This window comes from Delphinus delphis, chromosome 1, assembly GCF_949987515.2.
Source record: "Delphinus delphis chromosome 1, mDelDel1.2, whole genome shotgun sequence".
NCBI lineage: Eukaryota > Metazoa > Chordata > Mammalia > Artiodactyla > Delphinidae > Delphinus > Delphinus delphis.
This window is the reverse complement of record NC_082683.1, coordinates 35,397,368-35,423,138: the sequence shown is the minus strand read 5'-3', so window position 1 is coordinate 35,423,138 and position 25,771 is coordinate 35,397,368. Positions and strand designations below refer to the sequence as shown.

Here is a 25,771-nt window from a genome sequence, read left to right as displayed (position 1 = left end):
ATGCTGTTTATGAAAAAATTTAATGACATGGAAAAATGCTTATGATATAGTTACAAATGAAAAACGTTGAAAGAAAGAAAGAAAAAGACCAGAATAAAAACATAAGAACACTAACAGATGAATGCAGAGAATTTTTCTGGCTGCAGGAGGGTACCTGGCCTCCCTGCACAGCCATAAAAAAGAAGCACACAGGGGCTTCCCTGGTGGCGCAGTGGTTGAGAGTCCGCCTGCCGATGCAGGGGACACGGGTTCGTGCCCTGGTCCGGGAAGATCCCACATGACGCGGAGCGGCTGGGCCCATGAGCCATGGCCGCTGAGCCTGCGCATCCGGAGCCTGTGCTCCGCAACGGGAGAGGCCACAACAGTGAGAGGCCCGCTTACCGCAAAAAAAAAAAAAAAAAAAAAAAACGCAGGTAAAGAGCTACAAGTGCTCACAGCAAACTCTCTTCAGCATGTAGAGGGAAGGCAGCAGCTGGACTCATCCCCTCCTCATGCATTCATCTTATCTCAGAGAAGGATCTGTCTCTCTTCTGTTCAAAACTAATGTAACAAACACCAAGTGCCAGGGATTATGCAAGGCACAGAGGACACTAAGACAATCAGATTTAGACCCTGCCCTAGAGGAGTTTGACTTCTCACTCCCCATTCCACCCACCACAATCTGATCTGGCTTCCAATCCTACCTGTCGCTCAATTAAGTTTACCACTGACCTCTTAATTGCCAAAGCCACTGGACACCAGGGTCCTCCCATGACTTGACCTTTCTACAGCATCTGAAACTATAAGAGGCGTACAGTGTGGTGGTAAGAGCTCTTTCTTGTCTTCTTTACTTAGTAACACCAACTCATCTTCTAGGACTCTGTTCAAGTCTTACCTCCTTCAGAAAGCTTTCCTTAAACACTGCCCGACACTATGGCAATCTGTGTCCCCGAAACACCCAATGCTTACCTCTATCACAGCAACTGTAAAATATCTTATCTATTTTTCTGTCTCTGTAAGGAATTAGCATACAATTTGAAAGCAGAATCTATCTATAACTTAGGTCTGTGAATCACCTACATATAACAGTACACCACCTAGTACACAGCACATTCAAGAAGTGTTTGTTTAAAGATAAAATAAATTAATATATTTCTAATTATATTCCCCCAACTCTAAACACAATTAATATAATTTGTACACATTCCAAAAAGTAATATATACTAAAGACATAATGTGTGTGTGTGTGTGTATATAGAGAGAGAAAGATAGAGACACAGAGGAGGGAGGACAGAGGAGAGGAGCGGGAGGGGAGGGGGGAAGAGAGAGAGGGAGAGAGGGAGAGGAGAGAGAAGGAGAGACAGAGGGAGGGAGAGAGAGAGGAAGCGCACGAGCAATTTTAAATGTAGAGAGAAGCTTAGGGTGCCGTCTCAGGCTTTTTATATTCTCATTCCACAGATATCCCCAAGGCAATCTCATTCCACTTCCATGATTACAATTACCATCCTTATCCCAAATTTTATATATTCCATCCAGATACTTCTTCTAAGTTCCATGTCCATTTATTTAACTTTTTTTTTTTTTTTTTTTGGCCTTACCGTGCAGCTTGCAGAATCTCAGTTTCCCGACCAGGGACTGAACCCAGGCCCCAGCATTGAAAGCCCAGAATCCTAATACCAGGCCACCAGGGAACTCCATTTATTTAATTTCTGTATCATCATCTAGATGTTTCACAGATGTCTCAGACTTCCCAAAAAACCCTCCTCTTCCTCCAGTATTCACTATTTCAATAAAAGGCAACACCTTCACAGGTGCTTCTGTCAAAAACCTGGAAATTATCCTTGACGCTACCCTCCTTCTCACTCTCACCCTCCATATATAATCAGCCATCCAGCCCTATGAATTTTACCTCTTAAATACTTCTTAAATCCATCTGTCCCTCTATCTCCACTGCTACCATCGTATTTCAAGTCACTATAACCCTTTGTTTGGGCTACAACTATAGCCTCCTAATAAGCCTCCCATGTCCATTCTTTTGTGTGTGATAAATTTGACGTTACATTTTGTAAATTTAAGGTGTATAGCGTGTTACTTTGATATATTTATATACTGTAATCTGACTGCCATTTAAGCAACATTTATCACATTACATTATGGTACAATATTATTGTCTATATTCATTATACTGTATGTTAGATCTCTATGGCTTGTTTACGACTTGCTACAAGTTTCTACCCTTAACCGTCATCAGACTTATTCCCCCATCCCTCAACCTCCGGTAACCTCCATTTACTCTCTGCTTTTGTACAGGTTTGCTTTTCAGATTCCACATGTAAGTGATGTTGTGCAGTACTTGTCCTTCCCTGACTTATCTCACTTAGCATAATGTGCTCAAGGTCCATCCATGTTGTCACAAATGGCAGGACAGCCTCCTTTCTCATGGCTGAATAAGTATTCCATTGTGTATATGTACCACATCTTTTTTTATCCATTTATCTATTGATGGGCATTTGGGTTGTTTCCATATCTTGGCTATTGTGAATAATGCTGTGATAAACAGGTGTGTATGTATACTTCATCCTGTTTTCATTTCCTCTGGGTACTTCCATATTCATTCTTGATCTTCTTCAATTCATTCTCCACATAGCAGCCAATGTGGATCTATTTTATTCTCAGGTTTAAACTTTGTAAATTTCCCACTGTCTTTAGGGTAAAGTCCCAAACCCCTTAACAGGGCCTATAAGACTGCATGATCTGGCCCCTGCCCACATCTCCTCCCATCTCTGTTACCATCTCTTACCACCTTACCTCTGTGAGTCTGCAACAATGAACGCCTGTCAGTGTTTTGAACTTGTCATCCTGTCTCCTAATGGCAGGCTGAAGCCTTCTTGCCCCTACCACTTCACCTAGCCAACTGTCACTCCGCCTTTAAGTCTCAGCTTAAAAGTTAATTCCACAGGGAAGCCTTACCCGTCTCCACACTTTAGGTTAGGTCTCCCTATTAGAAATTCCCACAGCACCCGTATACCCCCATCCATTACATAATGCATTTATACTCAGGAGTATTTACAGTAATTTGCTTAAAATTTTATTCTGGCTAATCCAGGCAGTGAACAGGTCTATTTTATTCACCATTGCATCCCTGGTAGATATTCAAAAACTATCTGCTTACTGACCAAATGTTCAGTCACTTATAGTCTGCTCAAAAAAAGGTACAAAAAACTAGGTTATTTTAATTAGCCATAAAAGAAAATTCCATAAAAATTTGAACTCACTGAAACAAAGTACACCAAACTCCTGTCATTTCTAAAATATCCTACAATGTGGTTATTTTCTAAACTATACCTAGCAAAAATTTTCAGTCTGAAATGTTAGAATTTTGTTGACCTTCAAATAGCAGCCATAATGAATATGAACTCAATTATGACAAAATTACACAGAGCAAAAGCCACAAAGTATTTCCTGAACAAGTCTCCTGTGAATCCTTTTGAGGCAAGCTAATTAGAAACTATTACGTACTATTTATTACCCAGCTTCCTGAACAAGTTACTGAAAAGATCAATTTTTTTAAATGGTTTTGCTGAATGTACACTTCCTTTTCAGACTTTATGCATGACTAAGCAGATTTAAGTAGTTAATTAACATGCAATATATTACATTATTCTATGCAGAAGAATTGTGTATTTTCTAATTGCACATCAATGCAGGGGATAAAATAATCAATATTGCTAATATTCACATAGTACTTACTGCAGACTAGCCACAGTTCTAAAAGTTTCATATGATTTAATTCACTGAATCTTCTCAACAATCCTACAAGGTTATCATTCTCATTATATAGAGAATAAACTGAGGCACAGAGAGGTAAAATTATCTTATCTAAGATCATAGAGCTAGTAAGTGGCAGACTGAGGATTCAAATCCAAATGATCTGACTTCAGTCATATAATTTTTTTCATTTGAAGAAGTTATATGGTACAACTGAACAAAAATGAAACGTAACCAGTGAAGAATCTAAACAAAAGTGGAAGAAGGGAAGGGGGAGGGTCAAAGGGAAGTGTGGTAAAGGAAGAGCACACAACAGAAAAAACTTTGTCACAGGATGGATACAGATCATTAACAAAGGTTCTACCAGCCCCTCCGCCACTCCCAAAAGGCTCTAAAAAACAAGCGGTGACTAAGGGCCAAGATTAAAGTGAGAGCCTCAGGGAAAAAATAGTGAAACAACATTTTTAAAGTAAATTTAACACTCAGGAAAAGTGAAGAAAGAAAAATAACACCACCACAAAAACAAAAGCCTCGATGAAAGAGAACAATGAAGAACTACTGAAAACACAATAAGAGTCATGAAGGCCCTGGTGGATAAAATGTGAGGAAGATAAAGGGCTTCCCTGGTGGCGCAGTGGTTGAGTCCACCTGCCGATGCAGGGGACACGGGTTCATGCCCCGGTCCGGGAAGATCCCACGTGCCGCGGAGCGGCTGGGCCCGTGAGCCATGGCCGCTGAGCCTGTGCGTCCGGAGCCTGTGCTCCACAACGGGAGTGGCCACAACAGTGATAGGACCGCTTACGCAAAAAAAAAAAAAAAAAAAAATGAGGACGATAAAATGAAAAAGAATAAAAGGTTTAAAAGGATTTACCAAAACAAACCCAAACAAAAAACAAAAACAAAAATACAATAGTTGTCATAGGAGATCCAGCATAGGTATGACTGATGTCTGAAAAAGAGAACCAAGGATACAGAACAAAAAAAAAGATATGCAAAAATGGATAATCAGAGAGAACTGGGCTGAGGGCAAGTTGGCCCCAAAATACAGAGTCCCAGCTTCTCTGAGCCCCAATAGCCAAGGTGGCAAGGATAACCTGAAGATCTGCAAAGGGAATTAAAAAGCTAAGGGTATGCCGAGGTTCCGATTACCCGCTGTGTGGATTACAGACTTATTGCCTCTTAGCTCCAAATTCAACCTTTTTGCTTGCTCTGTGAAAATGGATCTGGGCCCTTTAAATATTTTCCTTTTGCTAGTTGACAGGATGTCAAGCTTTGTCACTAGACGGTGCTGGAAAGCCATGGCTTCTGGGTTCTAGTGTGTTCCAGTGTGTTCCTCTAGGTAGGCTCCTGCAGCACACAGGACTTTTCCAGTGGACAGCAGCCAGCAGTGAGCAGCGGCCAACAGCTTCCCTCAGCACTTCTCTTGGGCAGTTTTGCAGCAGAGTGCCTCTGGTGGGACGTCTCTCTGTAAACAGCTTTCCCCAGTACCCAAGACGGCAGATTTCTGGCAAGCTCCACCATGCAGCATCACAGTGGCTCATCTGCAATCCAGTGAGCCATTGTCATGTCCACCACACCAAAGTCTGAATCTCGGCCTGTGGTGGGTGTGAGGCAGGTTGGGGAGCTCTTTGTCGAGCTCTCTAGCTCATCCCTGAGGTGGCGGCTGCTCCTCGGATCTGTTTCTATATTCTCTAGAGTTCTCTTTACTGCTTTTTGACAGCGTTATTGAGATATCATTCGCATACTATACAACTCACCCATTCAAAATATACCTTTTGATGGCTTTTAGTATTTTCAGAGTTGTGCAAACATGACCACAATCAATTTTAGAACATTTCTATTACCCCGAAATGATTCCCCACGCCCCTTAGCTGTCATCCCCTACAAACCTCCAGCCCTGAGCAACTACTAAACTCCTTTGTTCCATAGAATAGGCAAATGTTTATAGATATCTCATATAAATGGAATCAAACAATATGTGGTCCTTTGTGACAGGCTTCTTTCACTTAGCACAATGTTTTTAAGGTTTGTGCACATCAGTACTTCATTTCTTTTTACTGCCAAATAACATTCCATTATATGGACCATCTTTTATTTATCCATTTGTCAGTTGATGGACATGTGGGCTGTTTCCACCTTTTGGCTGAATGATGCTACAATGCATATTCATGTACAAATTTTTACAGGGACATAAGTTCTAATTTCTCTTGGATATATATGTAGGAGTGAAATATACCCAGGTCACATGGTAACTCTATGTTTAACTACTTGAGGAAATGCCACTGTTTTCCCACCAGTGTATGAGAGCTCTGATTTCTCCACACCTGTGCCAACACTCATTACCTGTCTTTTTGATTATAGCCAGCCTAGTGGGTGGGTAGGAAGTGGTATCTCATTGTGGTTGTTTTTTTTTCTTGCAGTACGTGGGCCTCTCATTGTCGTGGCCTCTCCCGTTGCGGAGCACAGGCTCCGGACGCGCAGGCTCAGTGGCCATGGCTCACGGGCTCAGCCGCTCCGTGGCATGTGGGATCTTCCCGGACCGGGGCACGAACCCGTGTCCCCTGCATCGGCAGGTGGACTCTCAACCACTGCACCACCAGGGAAGCCCCTCATTGTGGTTTTGATTTGCATTCCCCTGATGGCTAATCATGTTGAGCATCTTTCCAAGTGCTTATTTCTTTACTACTTACTAGCTAATCTCGTTACTCCAATTCACTGTTAAAGTTAATAGTCCTTACATTAAACTCCACCTGCTGAAAGTCATTGGACCTAGACTTGTGTAACATGGGCAGTCAGTGACTTTCTGAGTACAAATTAGATATCTACACTAAGGTTTTAAAAATGGAAGGCAGAAGAGTAAAACTGCAAAGATTTTGTCCCTGGTCAGATGTTCCCTTTATTAGTAGCTGAGAAAAAAGCCTAGGGGAGAGGGGTAAAAATCCAAGGAAACAGAACTTTCAGTTTTGCATGTTTTAGTTCATTTCTGTTTTTACAAACAAACAAACAAAAAGCCTTTCTGAATAAGAGCTGTTAATGTTTGGTTTTATTGGGTTTCTGATTATTTGTTTTAATGGTGTGTTCAGAGGACAAGCTTCTAGACGTAATTCTTTATTTGGAAAAGTTGACTCCAATCAGTCTTGAGAAAATGCAACTGGAATATTTGAAAAGATGATCTTGCTTTGGGCCAGCTGAGATGAAATGGTGGGGACTGGTGTTGAAGGTGGCTGGGAGACGGCAGCATGTCCAGAAAACTGGAAACAGAAGGTTGCAGCACAAAAGCAGTCAAGAACAATACTTAAACATGGGCATGGCTGTGTTCCAATAAAACCTGCCGGCCTGTTTGCTGGCCCCTGCTGTGCATGGCATATAGACACACAACATGTAGCAAAACCACAAGAGCATAAAAACATGCATGGGAAGTTTAAAACTTTAAATTCAAGATAGTGTTTTCTCTGGTGAAGGACGGAGGAGACCAGGGAAAAATACATGAGGCTTTTACTGGAACTGTAATGTTCTGTTTCTTAAAAAAAAAAAAAAAACTGACGTAATATGGCATATTAAGATTTGGTGATGGGTATCATCATATTATTCTGTTCTTGTATGTGTAAAATACATCATTAGAAAATACAAGATAAATGTTCCCTTTCATTGCTATTATGTCTCTGAGACTTCAGATGTCTTAGGCCTATGTAGTAGTTCCACATTGTTTATCTGCTCATATCTTTTTTTAAAAAGGGCAAGGAAAAAAATATAATATTGCAGAATAACTATGCTGGAACCACGATGGAAGCTATGCCATCTTATCAGTCCAGGCAGAAGCCATTACTACACACCTGAGTATAGCAGTAGGAACACAGTGTGGTACCTGCCCTCGAGAACAGTGTGATGCATGTAGTTAAACAGGTACAGACATTATGAGGTGCTGGAAATTTATGATTGTCTGTGAGGTTCCAGAAAAGCTTCAATGAAGAAGCTGAAGCAGTAAAAAGGTAGAGAGGCTTTAGATGCCATGCTAAGGGGTCTGAAATTTATCCCACTGGCAATGGAGAACCAGTGAAGGGAGTAAGCAGAGAAATGATATAGTCTTATCTGTATTTTAGAAAGATCACTTGAGTAGCAATACAGAGGACAGCCTGGAAAAGGCCAAGCAAGAGCAAGAAGAGGCTGTTGTAACAGCCCAGGCCATTCACTGTCAGAGAGAATAGACATCTCAAAGGCACACAAAGATTCACCAAGGTAACAAAAGAAAATACCAGAACTCCTGTTTATAAACTTTTCTGATATTTAATTTCAGTGGACACTGGCCTCCTCAAACAATCCCTATGTCAGACATCTTGGGGCACATGAGGTTCAGAAAGAATCCTCAAAAAGTGTGAAAGTTCCAGAGCGTGGGGGGTAATGGTACCATTACGTAATTACCATTTGCTTCGTGATGCAGTGCAGTTTATGCATTAAGTGACATCAATGTGGTTAATTTCATAAAAATTGGATCATATTTTAAATAAATAGGATCATAACTAAACTTGACAATGAGATGGTGAGTAACCATGAAACTCTTGTGCCTCAAAGAAGTTCTCTGGTCATCATCTGGCCAAGCATGTATAAGACTTCCAGAACTTAAAGAGCAGCTGTATATTCTTCTTTTACAAACATACTGGTGTTCCAAGTTTGCTAAACTTTTCTGGGATGACAAATGTCTGTTAATAGTATGGCACCTAGAAGATTTTCCAAAATACACACATCTGCCCTTTCAAGGTGAAGAACATGTCTTAACAAAAGCTAGAAACTAGTTTTGTTCGTTTGTTTGTTTGTTTTTAAAGAAAATACGTTGAGTGCATTTTGACAACAGATGTTTGGCAGTGTTTCCATCCTTACGTTATTTTGTTGCCAAAAAGATGTAAAAGTGTCATTTATAAAAACTCTCATATCTACATGCCAGCAGTTCTCAAACTGTGGTCCAAGGACCCCAGACAGTCCCCAAGACCCTTTCAGTGGATCTGAAACAGGAGGGAAGGGGATAGGGCACAACCTTTGAAAGAATGACATAGCTCTAGAACATGACATAAACTGATTAGAACCAAATGGGTCCAAGATGGCGGGACAAGTCGACTTCCACTAGACCTTGAGCCTCAGTATTCGCTCACTGTAACATATCAGCAAGCTAAATGACACACCCACAAGCACCATGACAGTTCCAAGACAGACCACAAGGATTAAAAAGTAGGCGGTTGCCCAATTCCTGGAAATCCCTTCCCCTTCCTGAAATAGTTGGAATACTCCTCCCACTCATTAGCCTATGAAATCACCCACCCCTATAAAAACTGACAACCCCATACCCTGGTGCCTTTCTCACCTTCTGAGATGGCCCACACTGTGTCTGTGGAGTGTTTCCCTCTAAATAAACCCACTTCTTACCTATTACTTTGTCTCTCACTGAATTCTTTCTGCGATGAGACATCAAGAACCTGAGTTTCATTAAGTCCTGAAACCCGTGTGTGATCTCAGTTGGAAGACTGTGGCTTTTGGCCGGGTTCGAGTCCCAGCCACATGAGTTCAAATCCCAATCTGGGTTTAGGCTGGGTTTGAGTCCTGGCACATGGGTTCAATCCCAATCTGAGGTGCACAGTTTCAGATCCACGAGTTTAAAACTGTTTTCACGTAATTCTCAGACATTATTTGCCCTGTTCACTCTCTTTCTCTCACCAAGGGTCCAGCACGGTTTTCCAGAGGCTATGTAACACATGATGACATGTGACTATATCACTGTCCTCACAGCTAATGGAATGCGTGCTTGTGTATTCTTGTGACTTAAAATTTTCTCAGTAACTTTTAATACATTAAATATCAATAGACAAAACCCATAAAATGAAAGTTCTTTGGGGTTTCAATAATTTTTATAACTTATAAAGGGGTCCTGAGATCAAAAACTCTGAAAATCACTGCCATATACTTTGAAAACTTAGGAACAGAATATTCTAACCTGTTTAACATATTTCAAACACAAGGTTTCTGTGGGTTTTAAGTCATGTCAAAAACACATAAACATGCCATCTTTCCATTATTTTGTAAAGAAAACTAACATCAAGGAAAAGGGGAATTTACTGACATATAGACAAATAATAAGACAAGGCAGTAGATAACATTTAATCAGAATAATATAAGTTGTGCAGAAGTTCACAGGGAAGGAACTCCTGTCAACCAGGATGACCAGGCAGAACCTAAAGGAGAACAAATTGGGATTAAACCCCCATTATCATCTTTACAAACATTTCAGAAGAAGACTGAGGAGGAGCAAAATTTCAGGGGGACACAGTCAACAACGATGATGACACGCTGAAGAAGCACATACATTTTAGCAGCCCAAGCAGTGAGCACATTAAAACATCAGCGACAAGAGTGTATGCACACGTGCATGTGTCACTTCTGGGTGAGGGCTGGGAACGGCTGAATGACCATATATAATTTGTTGGCATTTAAAGAATGTTTAAATTGGTATGATATTCATATCAACCAACTCTTCCCTTCTTGATCTCAGGATAATTCTCTCATGCCCAACCCACCCAGACCACCATCACTGTGGCGCAGTGGTTAAGAATCCGCCTGCCAATGCAGGGGACACGGGTTCGAGCCCTGGTCCGGGAAGATCCCACATGCCGCGGAGCGGCTGGGCCCGTGAGCCATGGCCGCTGAGCCTGCGCGTCCGGAGCCTGTGCTCCACAACGGGAGAGGCCACAACAGTGAGAGGCCCGCGTACCGCAAAAAAAAAAAAAAAAAAAAAAGATGTATAAATAAAACCACAGTGCTGGCAGATGATTTTAGGCTAACGATCACCTACTGTGAACCAGGGAATATACTAAGCATTAAGAATCTTAAAACTGGGACTTCCCTAGTGGTCCAGTGAAAAATCCACCTTCCAATGCAGGGGACATGGGTTCGATCCCTGGTCGGGGAACTAACATCCCACATGCCGTGGAGCAACTAAGCCCGAGCCCGTGCACCACAACTACAGAGCCCACGCACTCTGGAGCCCGCACGCCACAGCAAAAGATGCCGGCATGCTGCAACTAAGACCCGACACAGCCAAAAATTACTTACTTACTTAATTAATTTTTTAAAATCTTAAAACTATTATTTTTATGATAAGAGGTCCCTTATGTATTTAATAGTACAGGAGCAGGCTTTTTACAACTATTTGCTCAAATTCTCAGAACCTTGCAAGGTAGGTATTTTTATCCGCATTTTACCAATTTGAAAACCGAGAGTACACAAGAGGTTCTAAAGCCTGCCCAAGGCCACACCTTAGAAACTGGTGAAGCCATGATGGCAATCTTGGTCTGCTGACTCTCCTCTATCCCCAGGCAGGACATGGACACACTCTTACTATTACTGCAGTAGCCTAAATGGTAACCTTCCCTCCAGCCTCACCTCATTCTAAGCTCTCTTCATCCATAATATTTTATGACCCTGTAGCAGACATGGCACTACGGTTGCAAACCTCAGAACCTCCCATGTCAGAGAAACAGGACATTCACTCCTCTGCTGCCTCCACACACACTGATCTTCCTAAAAGGCAAAGCTGATAAAGTCATTTCCTACCTTCAAACCCTTCAGTGGCTCCTCCTCCTCATCACAATAAACTCCTGAACTCACAAGCTTCAGTCTAACTTCTGCAGCCTACACACACTCCCCAAACATACCATATTCTCCTGCCTTTCAAGCATCTTCAGAATGCAGCCACAGTCTCTTGTGTTTCTAGGCCATTACACATTGTTTCCTGCCTGAAAAGCCTTTTAAACCCACATCTACCCAGCTACTAACTAGTGATCCAAGACTTACGTAGGTGTGAGCTTCTCTGGAAAACCATTATTTATATTCCCTGTGTGGCATCAGATTCTCTTTTTAGGAGATCCCACAGGACCCTCAAACATAGCCCGTTACAATGTATTCTCACTACAGGTTCACTGGTTTCTGGTCCTACCAGACTAAAGGCTCTTTGAGGCCCGGGATATGCCTTTTGTTTTTGTAATGCCATAACCTAGCACAGAGGTTAGCAGACAGTTCATGCTCAATAGCTACTTATGGGGTGACTAGAGGGCCTAGTACAGTAGAAGACACAGACACATATACAACCAAGCAAAATAAAATAGAATAAATGTGAAAATAAGAAAGGTGTGGGCTTCCCTGGTGGCACAGTAGTTGAGAGTCCGCCTGCCGATGCAGGGGACACGGGTTCGTGCCCCGGTCCGGGAAGATCCCACATGCGGCGGAGCGGCTGGGCCCGTGAGCCATGGCCGCTGAGCCTGCGCGTCCGGAGCCTGTGCTCCGCAACGGGAGAGGCCACAACAGCGAGAGGCCCGCGTACCGCAAAAAAAAAAAAAAAGAAAGAAAGGTGTGACAGGATGCCAAGGAAGTGGAAAAACGTAGGAAAATCTGGGGAAATCCTGAGATTTCCTTACCTGATTTCTCAAAGTTTCTTCAAATCCTGCTGCTGCTGCTGCTGCTGCTGACGTTGATAATCATAATCATGAGTCCTTACCTTGAACTAGGAACTGGGCAAAGCACTTTACATAAAGTGAACTCATAACCACCCTACGCATTTCACTGATGATGCAACTTGGACTTCAGAATCAGACACTTGCTCACTGTTAGATAATCGATGGCAGGAGCAAGATTTCAACCCAGGTTTCACTTTCTTTGTTAAAAGCGAAATCTCCTCCCCAAGCGCCAAAGTTTTATAGCCTCAATTAAACCCAATTAAACCAGTAAGGTTGAACTAGGATCCTTTTTAACCATTCAAGTGAAAATGTACCTTAAGTTAGTACACACTTCCTTGCTTTTTAAATTGTGTATCCTGAATATAATTGAACTTTCTGTGGATGCCTCAGGACTATTTCTGTGTTCATCACTGAGGGTGCTGTAAAATAGTGATGCCTTCAGGAATGACTGTGCTATGACTGGAAAATCACTGACTGCCCTCGTATCAACAGCCTCGGCCTGTTACATTACAAGCATTACAGTGCTTGTAATGGATTTCTGACTTCCAATCCACCCTCATTCCACGCCTAGTTAGAGCTATTATTTCTTGCTACTGTCAATGTGTTTCTCTCTAGTAGCCCATCTGATTTCGCTACCTCTAATCTTCTATGGGCCGTGATACTCAAAGAAGATGTAGCAGTCATTACTGCTGTCCAACAGTTACTTCTGGCTCTTTGCTTTCCAGGCACATGCTAAGACAGCAATTCCTTGCCCTTCTTTAAAGTTAGGCATGGCCATATGACTTGCTTTAGCCAATGATATGGAAATGAAAGTGACAGGTACCACTTCAGGATGGAAACTTGAAAGTCCAGTGTCCCCTGATCACCATCTTCCACTCGATCAAAATGATCATGGAAACACCATATTAAGATGGAGTTTCCAACAGCATGGGTCCCTGAGTGACTGAGAGGAGGAGAGTTACCTGTGCAGTCATGGTGGACATGTGGCATGAATGAGAAGTCAACTTTTGTTCTGTTAAGCCACTGAAGTCTTAAGGGTTTTTGTTAATGAAGCCTAATCCAAGCTATCCAGACCAATACACCAGCTCTCTCAGTAACAAATTATCTCACATAAATAACTTCATTTATAGATTTTATGATGGACATTTTGTTTGCACAAAGAATTTTCTTTGCATCTATCCTGGTTCAAAGCTATGTTCAATATAAAATATATTTGCCAAGTACCTCCTATGTACAAAACACTGTGCTAGATAATGAAGAAGATGGCCGATGGCTTGAAAAAGCTGCAGTCTTATGTTGGCAATTGGGGCAAAAGGCAGACTCTAGTGTTATAATGGTTTGAAGGAGAAACAAGTCCCATCTAGATAGGGAGAAAAGTACAGAAAAGCTTCACAAAGAGAGTTCCAATCAAATGGCCCTGAAACATGGGTGAGAACCAACAATTAGAGATTCAAGGGGGTCATTTAGGATAGAAAAAGCAACAGAGCATGACAGCAACAAAGAGCAAATAGTTCCACAAACTTGGAAAATATAATAAAATCTAAGGGAATGGCAAGAAATGAGTTTACCCATACTGCCCAGGCTAGGCTGGTCTGTGCTTAATTCAACAGACGGTAGGAAGCCATTAAAAGTCTCGGCTGGGGCTTCCCTGGTGGCACAGTGGTTAAGAATCTGCCTGCCAGTGCAGGGGACATGGGTTCGAGCCCTGGTCCGGGAAGATCCCACATGCTGCAGAGCAGCTAAGCCCGTGCGCCATAACTACTGAGCATGTGCTCTAGAGCCCGCGAGACACAACTACTGAAGCCCGTGCGCCTGGAGCCCATGCTCTGCAGTGAGAAGCCACCGCAATGAGAAGCCCACGCACCAAAACGAAGAGTAGACCCCACTCACTGCAACTAGAGAAAGCCCGTGTGCAGCCCGCACATAGCAACAAAGACCCAACTCAGCCAAAAATAATAAATAAAAGTCTAGCCTGGGGAATTGAGATACCTGCAAGTGATGACAGTACACAGGATAGATGGAAGGGGTGGGGGGGAAAGCTAGGGGGTTTCTGCAGTAATTTGAGGGAATGGGATCAATGGCCCCAAATCAGTGTGATGACAGTAGGAACAGAAAGAAGCTAGACATAGTGTGGAGGTAGCAGCAACAAGACCTGGCAACCAACTTAATACAAGGGGGAAAAAAAGAAATGCAAGAATGATTCTTGAGGTGCAGATCCTGGGTAGCTGAGAGGACCATTATTCTAAATAGCTAAAGTAACTCAGAAAAGTGACAAGGGCACATAAAGTGTTACTGTCTATTTTTCTAATAGCTAGCTCCAGTTTCATCTGAAGTACTACTACTTGTTTACCCTTTGCTCCACCCAGGACAAAGTTACTTCCTGATTTGATGCCATCAACCTGCCTTTTTTGTATAACCTCATCTCCCACTTTTTCTAATAAGAGCCCCCTGGAACGACCCATGAGAGTTTTGGGTTCTCCCCTGCCACCTTTCCCATCCTCACTTTCTCATTTCCTCACTTCTCCTTCCTCTTCACCACCCAGGCCTACCCATTCATGGCTCAACTCAAGCCTCAGCTCTCCTGTGAAACCTTCTTCAAACACATGGATTTCTCCTCTTCCAGAATTTTCATAGACCTACTATCTTAGAATTCTAGAGACCATTTTGTTAGTGATCATTTTCTTGTGTGCCCTTTATCCCCACAACCATCTCATAGGCCCATGAGAACAAGTCTCATACAATACAGGTCGTGAGGTCCCCACAGTTGCACTGCCTTGCATACAATATGTACTTGATAGACACTTTATTGATGACCCAAAGTCACTTAGTCTCTAAGAATATGCACATCTTTTTTTCTCATTAATAATTTACTTTTATTAAACTCTGATTAGACATTTAGACATGTGAAATAGGGAGATTCATCACTTAATACTTCAAAATATCCCTGAGTTAAGAATCTTTAATCTTAGGAGCTGCTATTGCCTTAAGAGATTATTTGAAAATACCATTTCGGTCATAAATTTTTGTGACAGCTTCCTTTTAACCCTGTTGACCCAACAGTATACCCAACAGTTAAATGATCATCACTCCAAGGTGATTCTGACTTAGAAATAACCTAATTTTCCATGCGGTCTATTTATTTTCATGAATCCAATAAGTGCTTTTTTTCTACCTTCCTGTTCAACTAGCCATAGTATAGTTAATTCAAAGTGTATCCACAGAAAAGTTGGTAAGTTTTTGTTGGTTTTTTGTTTTGTTTTTTGTTTTTAACAAAATAACAGCTGCCTTCATTGGTCCCTCTCTCAATTAATTGCACTGAGTCAGTTCACACGTTTCTCTCCTTCCTCCTATGTGCGGGAAACACAAACATAAGTGAGGTCTACTAAGGAATCATAAAAACGAGCACTGTTGCAAAGAGGAATTCAAAATGTTCGTGGCAGACTATCCTAATCAAACCTGCTCTCATCACTAAGACATTTCCTCCTGCAAACAAAATCACAGGGCAAACAATGGGGAGAAATGCCAGAGAAAAGGAAGCAAGAGGCGTACTTTGTCAGTAAAATTGAACTCAGTCCCCGGAACATCTGGCGGCTGGTAGAGCAATAAGCAATGACAGCCGCTACCCGTACGCTGCTGATTCCCACTCAGGTTTTCCACTTTTCCTCCCTCTTCCCATAGCGAAGGCCCGCCTGACCAGGTCCTTCCTCTGCGCCAAGGTGCGCAGCGCTGCGGGGTCTCGCGCGCAGGTGACCTCAGACTGCTCGGCCCGGGTTCAGCCGTCCTCTCCCCCGAGGCCTGGCAGCCCCTACCCAGGCGCGGTCTCCCAGGGACCGGACTCCCGGCCCGAGCCCCCAGTCCGAGCCGGACTTCGTTATTCGGAGACGGCTGGGCCGCGCCCGACCCCTCCTTCCCCAGCACCAGCGCGCGCGGGCTCCGCACCCCACCAACCCGGGGACCGCGAGCTGCGGGGGAGGGGAGGGGCGGCGGCGCCCGTTAGCCGTGGTGACTGCCCGCCCCGACGCGCGCAGTACCGGCCCTTACCGCAGCGGAGAGGGAGGCAGGGGGTAGGCGGCGCCCGGCCCGACGCTGCTGGGAAGGCGGGGGCGACGGCGAATGCGGCGGCGGCAGCCGCGGGGGACCCCAGCGGGCGCCCAAGTCGCGGTGGGCCGCCTGGGCGCCGCCATAGTGGGGACGCAGCGGCGGGCGGAGCGCGCGGCCGCAACCCCGACCCGTGGACGACGGGACCACCAATCCCACTCTCCGCCTCAGCGCCCTCACCGGGGGTTGGGCATCCGCGGCCAATCGGCGCGCGGGAGCCGGGCGGGGCGCCGGGCTGACCAATGCGGGGCTGCACTGCAGGCAGAGAGCGGACGCAAGCCCGAAGCGGCCTGCTAGACACTGGACCCCCGAGTTTTCCGGCCCGTTCGCCTCGCGCGCCCGCCGGGACTCGGGCTGTTGGCGGTTCAGGGCGTGGGTCCAGCGGGCCTGGCCTGCTGGTTCCGCGCCGACGCCCACCCCTCGGCTCCCCGGAGCCTATCCGCCGCCTTGAGGAATCTTCCCCCGGCTTCACGCCCCGCAGGGCGCGCGTCTGGGATGCGGACCTCTGACGGCCGCAGGGCTCGCTGTCCGCCGAGATGACCCCTCGAGAGCCTGTTTCCTCGGCCGTGCGAGAGACGGGGGTACACGGTCATTCCACACTGAGGGACGCAGGCATCCGCCTGGAAACAGGCTGAGACACAAGGCTGTGGACCTCCACGGGCTGGGCGACCCTGCTCAATCCTGTGGAGTTGGGTGGACAGCGGTCGCTGGCTGCCCTTATTACTACTTTAGAGCCTCTTTTTATTCCGGGCACAGGACCATTCCGCCCCATCTCGTCTACCCTTTTCAGTTCCGGAGGTCCCAGCTTTTCTCCCACCCTACTGGGGCACAATTTAAAACGTAATTCCCCCGAGGGGAGTTACGGAAGAGAGGAGGAACTGTCCGGCTGTGATCCTTGGTTGCCCACCCAAAGACGTTGCCTCACCAAAGGAGGGCAGTTTGCCCTGGCCAAAAGGCTTCTGAGGGGAGCCTGCCTAAGACAGGCTGGTGCACGCTTCCCTGGAGTCAGTCAGTCCGCTGAGGCCTGGGCCTGACTGCAGGCAAGAGGGCCTGTTCCGTGGGACTTGAGACTCTCATCACCTCTTTAAACTTCAGTTTCCCAGGAGGTTATTACATTTGACCAAAACAAAACGTGAAAGTTTCTAGAAAAATAGTCAGCTGTTGAGCAAGAACTCTGCTGGGGTTACAGAAGGGACTACCCTGCCTGTCCTTCAGCAGGGCTGGGGATGGTAGGGTCAGTGAAATGTAGGGAGGTCTGGGACCCTGCCAAGTCTGGGGAAGTGTTTCTTCCCTCCAAAGATGTGTGCTCCCAGGGCTTGCCAATCCATTAAGGCCTGGCTCTGTCCACGCTCACCTGGGAATCCTTGGGTGCTGGACAAAAAATTCAGCCTCCATTTCTTGGCCCCAGGAGGGAACTGGCATAGAAAAGTAGGTATTTTTGAGACCTGCTGCTCCTCCCTTCCCCCACAATCAGACACCAGAGGTGGCAGCCACCTCCCAAGCCCCAGGACACAGAGAAGCATTGAGTTGCTGAGCTGACCCAAGATTCTCCCGCACCTGGCAGGGGCCAAGAAATAGGACCTAGTGCCTGGCTGTCCAAGACCAGCTGAACAGCTCTGCTGTGCCCAATTCACTGCCCCTCCCACCCCTGCTGCTGCTGCTGCTCTAACCTTGTCCACCTGGACCTCAGGAACCCAATGGGGGTCCAAGGGACCGGGTCTTCCTCCGGGGAAGCGTCTCACCAACTACAGGCAACTCAGAACAGCTTCAGGACCTAAGGGAAGCGCGCACGGGGTGGGGGGCAGGGGTTGTCAATCCCTTGCTTTTCAAGCACCTAAAATGTACTGCCTTCTTTCAAGCTGGTTCTACAATTTTTATGGAACGGACACTGGCATAAACTTACACGTGCTCGATGAAGTTATTAACAAGTGGGGTCAAGATGAGAGAGATCAAACTCAGTTTTACAAGTTGTGGAAGTGGTCTGGTCCTTCATCTATCACCTCTTCCTTCCCATCTCTAGGGCCAGAGAAGCAAAAGGAGGTACTCACGGCCAGAGGTGCCTCTACTTCCCAGGTCCCACCATACAGAGCCACAGGACCAGAACTTGACAAGGAGCCCATCTCTTTAGGAGGGCTTCCTAGATCCTGCCTTACTGAGTCTTCTTAAAACGCATGGCCCTGCTCCAGAGCCTATGACTCTAGATACACTCCCGGCCTGACCCTGGGCCACTCAGGCTCCTTGGGGCAGACACAGCCAATCCTCTGCTCAACACGTTTTATTGCTAAGGACAAGGTGATGCACCGGTTTTCAAAATAATTTGGTTTATAGCGTTCATACGTAACAAAAAAAGGGGAAGTATTAAAATCTGATTCTTGTATACATACGGTATAAGTGTGAATCCCTCCAACCCTGGGCCCAGGCAAACAAATTCATAAGGAGCAAAAACCTGTTTAACCCCTTCAGTGTTGCCCTCCAGTCCCACCCCGCTCCCAAATCAGCTCCCTCCCACCCCCAGACCAGGGGGCATATCTAAACCCACCCCCTGGCCTCCAGCGGCCCCAGTTCATCTTAACCCTCCCAGCCCCTGCATGATTGCAATTTTCTGTTGACAGACTCATCCGCCAGGCTCTGCCTGCTTCCATCATTAGATCCCCCTTCAGAGTATTCCCCACCCACACCCTTTAATACTGTCCACAGGGGCTCTGTGCCTAGAGTGATATGGGCACACACCCAGATTACCCCTATCTTCTCCTTCAAGAGAAGGCAAAGAGGTGGCGTTAACTCCTTAGCATCTCATCGCTGCAGCTTTGCCAGCACTCTCTTGAGGCAGTTCCAGAGACAAACGGATGCCACAGCCATCTGCAGCCAACCCCCAGGGGCCCTTACTCAGTTCAGCTGAGGGCAGAATTTCACATTTTTGTTGCCCTGGATAGGCAAGGAAGAAAGTAAAGGCCAGGGGCTGGCAGAAGCTGGTCCAGACCAAACATACATACGCACACACACGCGCGCGCACGCGCACACACACACACACACACACATAAATACAAAAAGGGGGAGGGGGCAAGCACCAGCACCTCTGCCTAGTTGGTGCAGGTGATCATTAGGAAGCTAAGTCCAAGGCCAGGAACAGGGCAACCAGCCCAGCCAGCACAGTCGACCCCATTACAGACTGGGGCCCATGCAGCCACAGCGTTCCAGTGCTCAGCCCATCAGCTGGGAGATCAGCGGCTGCTGCCACATGTCCAAGTACGGCTTATTGTTTCATTACAGTGGAATGCGATGAGGGTGGGGTGAGAAGATGATGGGGTCGGTTATTTCATTCCTTTTCATTTTACAGTTCACTTTTAGAGACTTCAGAGTTCCAAGTGTCTGCTGTGCTGCGGAACCCCAGAGTGCTTTCACCTTGGCAGCTGGGACTCTCCTGGCCGCTGGAAGCACCTACTCCATGATGGCCCGGTATAGTGCAGGCTCAATGTAATCTTCCCGGTATCTTGAGTTGATAACTCGTTGCCGTTTCTTTTCCTGCTTAACCTCTTTCTCCGTGAAAATCTCATTGAAGCGCATGTCTGAGGCTACTGACTACAGAAGAATAGGCAAACCAAGTGAGCACTTTATGGCCAACCACCCCGAAGAAGAAAAACCAAGGGACACATCCTTGCTGTGTTCCCTCCCTCCCAGATGGGAACCAAGGGCACACAGAAAGTACACACTCACCAGTCTAGACTTGACTCTCTTGGGAAGCTCTTCATCCAGCGTGTACACGTCATCTCTCTTAACCACAAGCTGTGAGCCATCCTCAAACTCCACCTACCAAGGAAACAAAGGCCTTTAGCTAAGATATCCCTGACTCTCTCCCTGGTCCATCACGCACAGTGGCAATTTCCTGCAGTCACAGGAAGGGTTTAGAACACTGAAGTAAGGCCTGCCATGTTTGAAGCCATACCTGGCAGACTGGACACAGGGCAGCCCCTAGCTCTGAAAAAGGTTGTCACTGATCCCTTGGCTCAGCGGTCCCCAACCCCCGGGCCGCAGACCGGTGCCAGTCCACGGCCTGTTAGGAACCGGGCCGCACAGCAGGAGGTGAGCGGTGGGCGAGCAAGCAAAGCTTCATCAGCCGCTCCCCACCGCTCGCGTTACCGCCTGAACCACGCCCACCCCCGTCCATGGAAAACTGTCTTCCACGAAACCAGTGTCCCTGGTGCCAAAAAGGTTGGGGACCACTGCCTTAGCTCTCCCAAGAGCAAAGACTTCCTCTTGCTCAAGAGGAAACACTGAATTAATCAGGCCCCCTCCCCCATCCCCAACAAAAGCCTTTGGTTACCTGGTACATCTGGATGGGGTGAGAGGCCACAAACTTGGCTCCATAGACTTGGCCGTCTGTCCATCTCACTTGGACTACTTCCCCTTCAGCAGGAGGACCCAACTGGAGACAGTCCTGACTCTGAGGGAACATTAAGGAAGAAGGGTGAAAGGAAGGTCTACCTGAGAGACCTGCTAAGTCCAAGTCCACCCCGTTATCTCTGCTGGCTGCTGCTGCTTCTAAGTGACAGAAAAAAGCAGCCATAATAAACTTAATAAATGTAAAGGACATGTGCCATGATCAAGAGTCCGTCTCACGTTCCTTCAACTGTCTCTCTAAGGGACAGGGGGACAGGGCTCTGCCAGGAAGAAATACTCAAACTTTATTCAACTATTTAAGAAAAGGGTTCTTAGGATTTCCCTGGTGGCGCAATGGTCAAGAATCCGCCTGCCAATGCAGGGGACACAGGTTCGAGCCCTGGTCCCGGAAGATCCCACATGCCGCGGAGCAACTAAGCCTATGCACCACAACTACTGAGCCTGCGCTCTAGAGCCCGTGAGCCACAACTACTGAGCTTGCGTGCCACAACTACTGAAGCCCACGCGCCTAGAGTCCGTGCTCCGCAACAAGAGAAGCCACCGCAATGAGAAGCCCGCGCACCACAATGAAGAGTAGCCCCCGCTCGCTGCAACTAGAGAAAGCCCGCGTGCAGCAACAAAGACCCAAAACAGCCAAAAATAAATAAATAAAAAAAAACAAATAAAGTTTTTAAAAAATGGAAAGAAAAGGGTTCTTAACCTTTTTTTTGAAGGAAAGGTAATAAAAGACCACCTACCATGGGACCTGGCAAAAAAGTTTAGGACTTTTACTCCCTGCAGACAGGGGAACCCTAAGGATGGGTGGAGTCCTTGCTGCATTCCCAGCAGAGGGCTTGGTATATAGTGGGCGGTCAGTGTATGAACATGGTCATGGCAGCTGAATAAAAGGTCTGATGGGTAGACCTGGGAGAAGGTCCTTGCGGACATGGCCCAAAAAAGTACACATTGGAGCGGAAGCAGAGCAGAGAGTCTAAAATGCTGTGATATTCCAACTGCTCTTACCAATTCCACTACATGACAAGAGTATGGAAGGTCCTACACGCCAATTCACTTACTGAATAGAAATGGCTCTATACTGTATTGCCAACTCATTATTAACAGGTACTCAGTAACTATATCGTGTATGAGTTCAACAACTAAGTAGAAAGTACTGCCCCCAAAAGAATCTGAAGTGGAAGTTTTAACTAGCCAAATATGTGATCTTTGATAAATCCCTTAAGTTCTCAGATAATAAGTTTTACTACAATAGCAGTTCTCCAAGTATGGTCTGCAGACCTTAGCGGGGGTTCCTGAGCGGGGGTTCGTGAGAGCACGATGGTTTTCACAATAATATTAAAACATTAGCCTCTTTTGCTGCGCAGACATTTCCAGTGATGGTGTAACACCTAACACGGGTGCAACTGCTGGTGCTTCAGCACAAACTGACGCAATGGCCCTAAGCTCTACTACTTGTTACTGCGTTCTTAACCACTGTGTACTCATGATTTAGGAGCAAAAGGAAAAAACCTGGTTTCATATAACAACGTCCCTTGATGAAGCAGAAAAAATTTTTGTGTGAAACCTCAATCTTTGAGTACATGTGTTAAGTACGCAAAAGACACTTCTGCTACACGCCGAAGCATGATGGTTGTCTTGAGGAAAAGCATGCTGTAACTGTTTGAGTTGTAAGAAGTAACTGCTTTTTCCATGAAACACCAGCTTTATTTGAAAAAAATGACTGACAGACAAACTGTGGTTATTCAGACTTGGGTAATGGCAGACATCTTCTTGAAAATGAATGAAGTGAGCCTGTCACTTTGAGGAAAATGGACTGACAGTATACTGCCAATGATAAAACCTAAGCTTTCAAGCACAAATTACAATTTCAGAAAAGTTGTGTCACCACCATGAGCTTGAAGCTCCCTAAAATTTAAAGATTTTTCTGAGCTTAGTGCTACAAATGAAAATGATTTTTTTGGAATTGTCTAATCAAATTTAACAACATCTGGAAGATCTACATAGCCCATTGCACCAATACGGATGATGGTACAAAATCACGCATGAGTTCAAGAGCCACTCTCAGTGTAAGACAGACCAAAGAATGTTAACGTAAGAGGGTATGTTCACCAAGCTGCCTTCAGAGTCTACGCTGCAGCTAACTTTTAAGAAACTACCACTCGTTGAGGTCTGGTGTAGTATCAAAGTAGAATAACCACAGTCATCTGAAAGGCTACTTAAATTTTACTCCTCACTTTTTCAATCGCATATCTGTGTGAGACCGAGTTTTCTTCACATACTTTAACCAAAACAATATATTGCAACGAACTGAAGATGTGATGTAAAAAAGGTTTGCACAATTGTAGAAGAGTGGCACTCTTCTAATATTTTTTGTTTTACTTAAAATAATTTTTCGTTTTAAAAAATGGATTATTTCAAATCAATTCACCTCAGTTTTCATTTCTAATGAGCAAATATTGATAGACATAACCCACAAAAATACAAGCTCTTTTGGGGTCCTCAGTAACTTCTAGAAGAGTCCTGAGATCAGTGTTCTCTAAGTTAGAGATACCACCTGCTTCTCAGAGTTGGTATGAGAAGTGACCGAGATACCCGAGTAAAGTACTTAGCCTAGCGTCTGGCAAACTGGAAGAGCTTAATAAAGCATAGCTAGTCTGCCACAGACACTACTGATACCATCTTCACTACATGGAAGTCTGCCTCACAACTAATGAATGTACTTTTAGCAACTAAGTTGCTAACGTGGTAGAGATGTGGGAAACACCTGTTGTTTAAGGAAGAAGTGGCTTCATTCCACTAGGCTGGTGCTCGGTCTAACATGAAAAGGTGGGGGTGGGGGTGGGGGTAGTGGGTGGGGATGAGGATGGACGGACGGACAAAGGATGGACAGGGGAAACCTGAACTGAGTGCTGAGTCCAGAGCCAGGAAACCTAGGATTGAGTCCAGGCAGGGCCCCCAGTGTCTCAGGTATTGATAACACAAGCAGGCCAGGGATATCTCCAAGCAGTTTCTATTCAGCCCCCAAAGGCATCAGCTGTAAAGAACCAAAAGCAAATTCCATAAATCTACTAAGAGGGCGTGGCAGAAGAGATAATTGGCTAATTCTCCCCAAATCACACAGCTACTAAGCAGTGAAGCTGGTACTGGCACACTGCTCTGATTCCAAAGCCTGGGCTCTTCTTCCACTGCACCAGAACACCTTCAAAGGGTAGTTTGGACTAAAATACAAGTATGTTTCAAAGAACTGCAAAAAACGCCAGTTCCTACAAGCTTCTAGAGGAAGCAGGGTACCCTAGCGGCACACGATGTTCTTTGTACAGAAAGACCAGTACAAACACTTCTTTCTGTTTGGGGGCCGAATGATGGGACCATGGGCCTGGATAGAAAAGGCAGGCAGGCCCACAGCCAGTCTGCCAGTCAGACCAAGAAACTCCCCCACCCCAAAATGCCCATGAAGCTCCTTGCAGACATTACCACTATGTCCTCGGGATAGAGATTGTCGCTGAAGGAGCCGTCGTCAAAGTTGACTTCATAGAAGGTCTCCGTGGTGAGCCTTACCACCTCACACTGGTAGAAGCGCCCATTCTTGTGCTTGCTAATGACCTTCTGGCCCGCAGTGATGCTCTGCAAGGCCCCCTTGGCACGCTGGAAGAAACAGAGGCTTGGGTTATGGCCACACTGAGCTGACAGGCCTAGCGAACGGGGACCAAGATCAGGGGGCTCTTCTTTACCAGGGAAAGATAAGCGTGAGACAGGAGAAGTAAAAAGGAGCAGGAGATGGGAGCTCAAACAGGTCTTTCCAGATGTCCACACCCCAGCCAGGACACGGAAGAACCTAGTGTCATATTTTCCCCATAAATATAGCTCCTCACTCATTCCCAGTCCACAACTGGTCCTTTACCATCCTGTCTCACCACAAACTCCCAGAACAGACTCTTGTGACTTCCCTACTGTTTCGAGGAGCTGACCAAACAGCACCTACTAATTCACATAGTTTAGACACACATCAAAGTGGACGCTCAACAGGTGATCTGAGGCCCTGGGTCCCCACACAATGCTCCACACAGATCTCAGCACCAGCTCTACCCTCAGGGCCAGGGCACAAAGACTGAGGTTCCCTGGATGTCCTCAGCTGCACACTGTACACAGCTCCACAGCTCTGCCATCTCTGGGGCCCTCACATCACCCTTCTTCTCATTCTGAACTTGTCCTTGATGCAAACGAAATCACAGAGCATCTGGTGGTCTTGTGTCCAACTGCCCCTCCCCAAGCTGCCCAGGCTCTGTGCTCCAGCCATGCTGGCCTCCCTTCTGTCCTCTGAGCATGCGTGCCAAGAGTGTTCCCACCTCAGGGTCTTTGTGCCTCTGTTCCCTCTACCTGAAAGGCTCTTCCTCAGTTATCTGCACATTGGCTCCCTCACATCCAAGTTTCCACTTATGGACAACCTTACTACCTCTCCTCCTCCATTCCTGTATCCAGCTTTACTCTTATGCCGGCACTTCTCCCCGTTTGATACACTGTACATTTACTTGTTTCTACGTGTCTTTCAACTACACTAAATGCAGCAGGAGGGCAGGCACTGTTGTCTTGTTCACCAGCATGTTCCGAGCACCTAAAACTGTGCCTGACATGTAGTAGATGCCCAGTAAGTATGTGAAGAATGAATCAGTGAAAGAAATACTCAACAGTACCCCGTTTCCTCATAGCACCAGCCATCTACAGCTGCCAATGTGAGGGCATGGGGGGCTAATGACCATCACCAAATCACTACCCTGTTCCGACACAAAGCTCCTATCTCCTTACCACAGCCAGGACTCAACGGTACCTCAAACTTTTATTCCTCATTCCCGTATCGACTATTTTTCCCTTTTCCTAAGCTCCTAACCCACCTCTGCCCACCTCCTGTGCTCAATAGGACATCTTTAATGAAAAAGGGGAATCCAGTCAGCCAACGAGGCCCTTTCCATGGTGGAGGACAGCTTGTCCTCTGGGCTGGTGCTCTACTGTGTCCTTCCTTTTATAAAAAGATTGTTTTC

General features: G+C 45.9%; 2 protein-coding genes across 7 annotated transcripts in view; both read right to left on the bottom strand.

Moving 5' to 3' along the window:
- The window catches only part of ST3GAL3 (ST3 beta-galactoside alpha-2,3-sialyltransferase 3), a 241,706-nt gene extending 225,253 nt beyond the window's left edge, over window positions 1-16,453 (bottom strand). For 4 of the 5 annotated variants that reach the window (XM_060021063.1, XM_060021089.1, XM_060021080.1 and 1 more), the window contains exon 1: window positions 16,284-16,453. The gene's annotated coding sequence lies outside the window, so the exon portion shown is untranslated. Of the gene's footprint in view, window positions 1-12,203; window positions 13,413-16,283 lie in introns of those variants that run through there. The other variant, XM_060021070.1, reaches the window with a different exon arrangement.
- A 1,851-nt stretch (window positions 16,454-18,304) lies between these two features.
- The window catches only part of KDM4A (lysine demethylase 4A), a 43,202-nt gene continuing 35,735 nt past the window's right edge, over window positions 18,305-25,771 (bottom strand). For both annotated transcript variants that reach the window (XM_060021052.1, XM_060021042.1), the window contains exons 19-22: window positions 24,210-24,380; window positions 20,662-20,781; window positions 20,055-20,147; window positions 18,305-19,919 (exon numbers count right to left, since the gene is read on the bottom strand). In XM_060021052.1, the coding sequence (XP_059877035.1) occupies window positions 19,779-19,919; window positions 20,055-20,147; window positions 20,662-20,781; window positions 24,210-24,380 (525 nt within the window). In that variant the 3' untranslated portion in view covers window positions 18,305-19,778. The remainder of the gene's footprint in view (window positions 19,920-20,054; window positions 20,148-20,661; window positions 20,782-24,209; window positions 24,381-25,771) is intronic.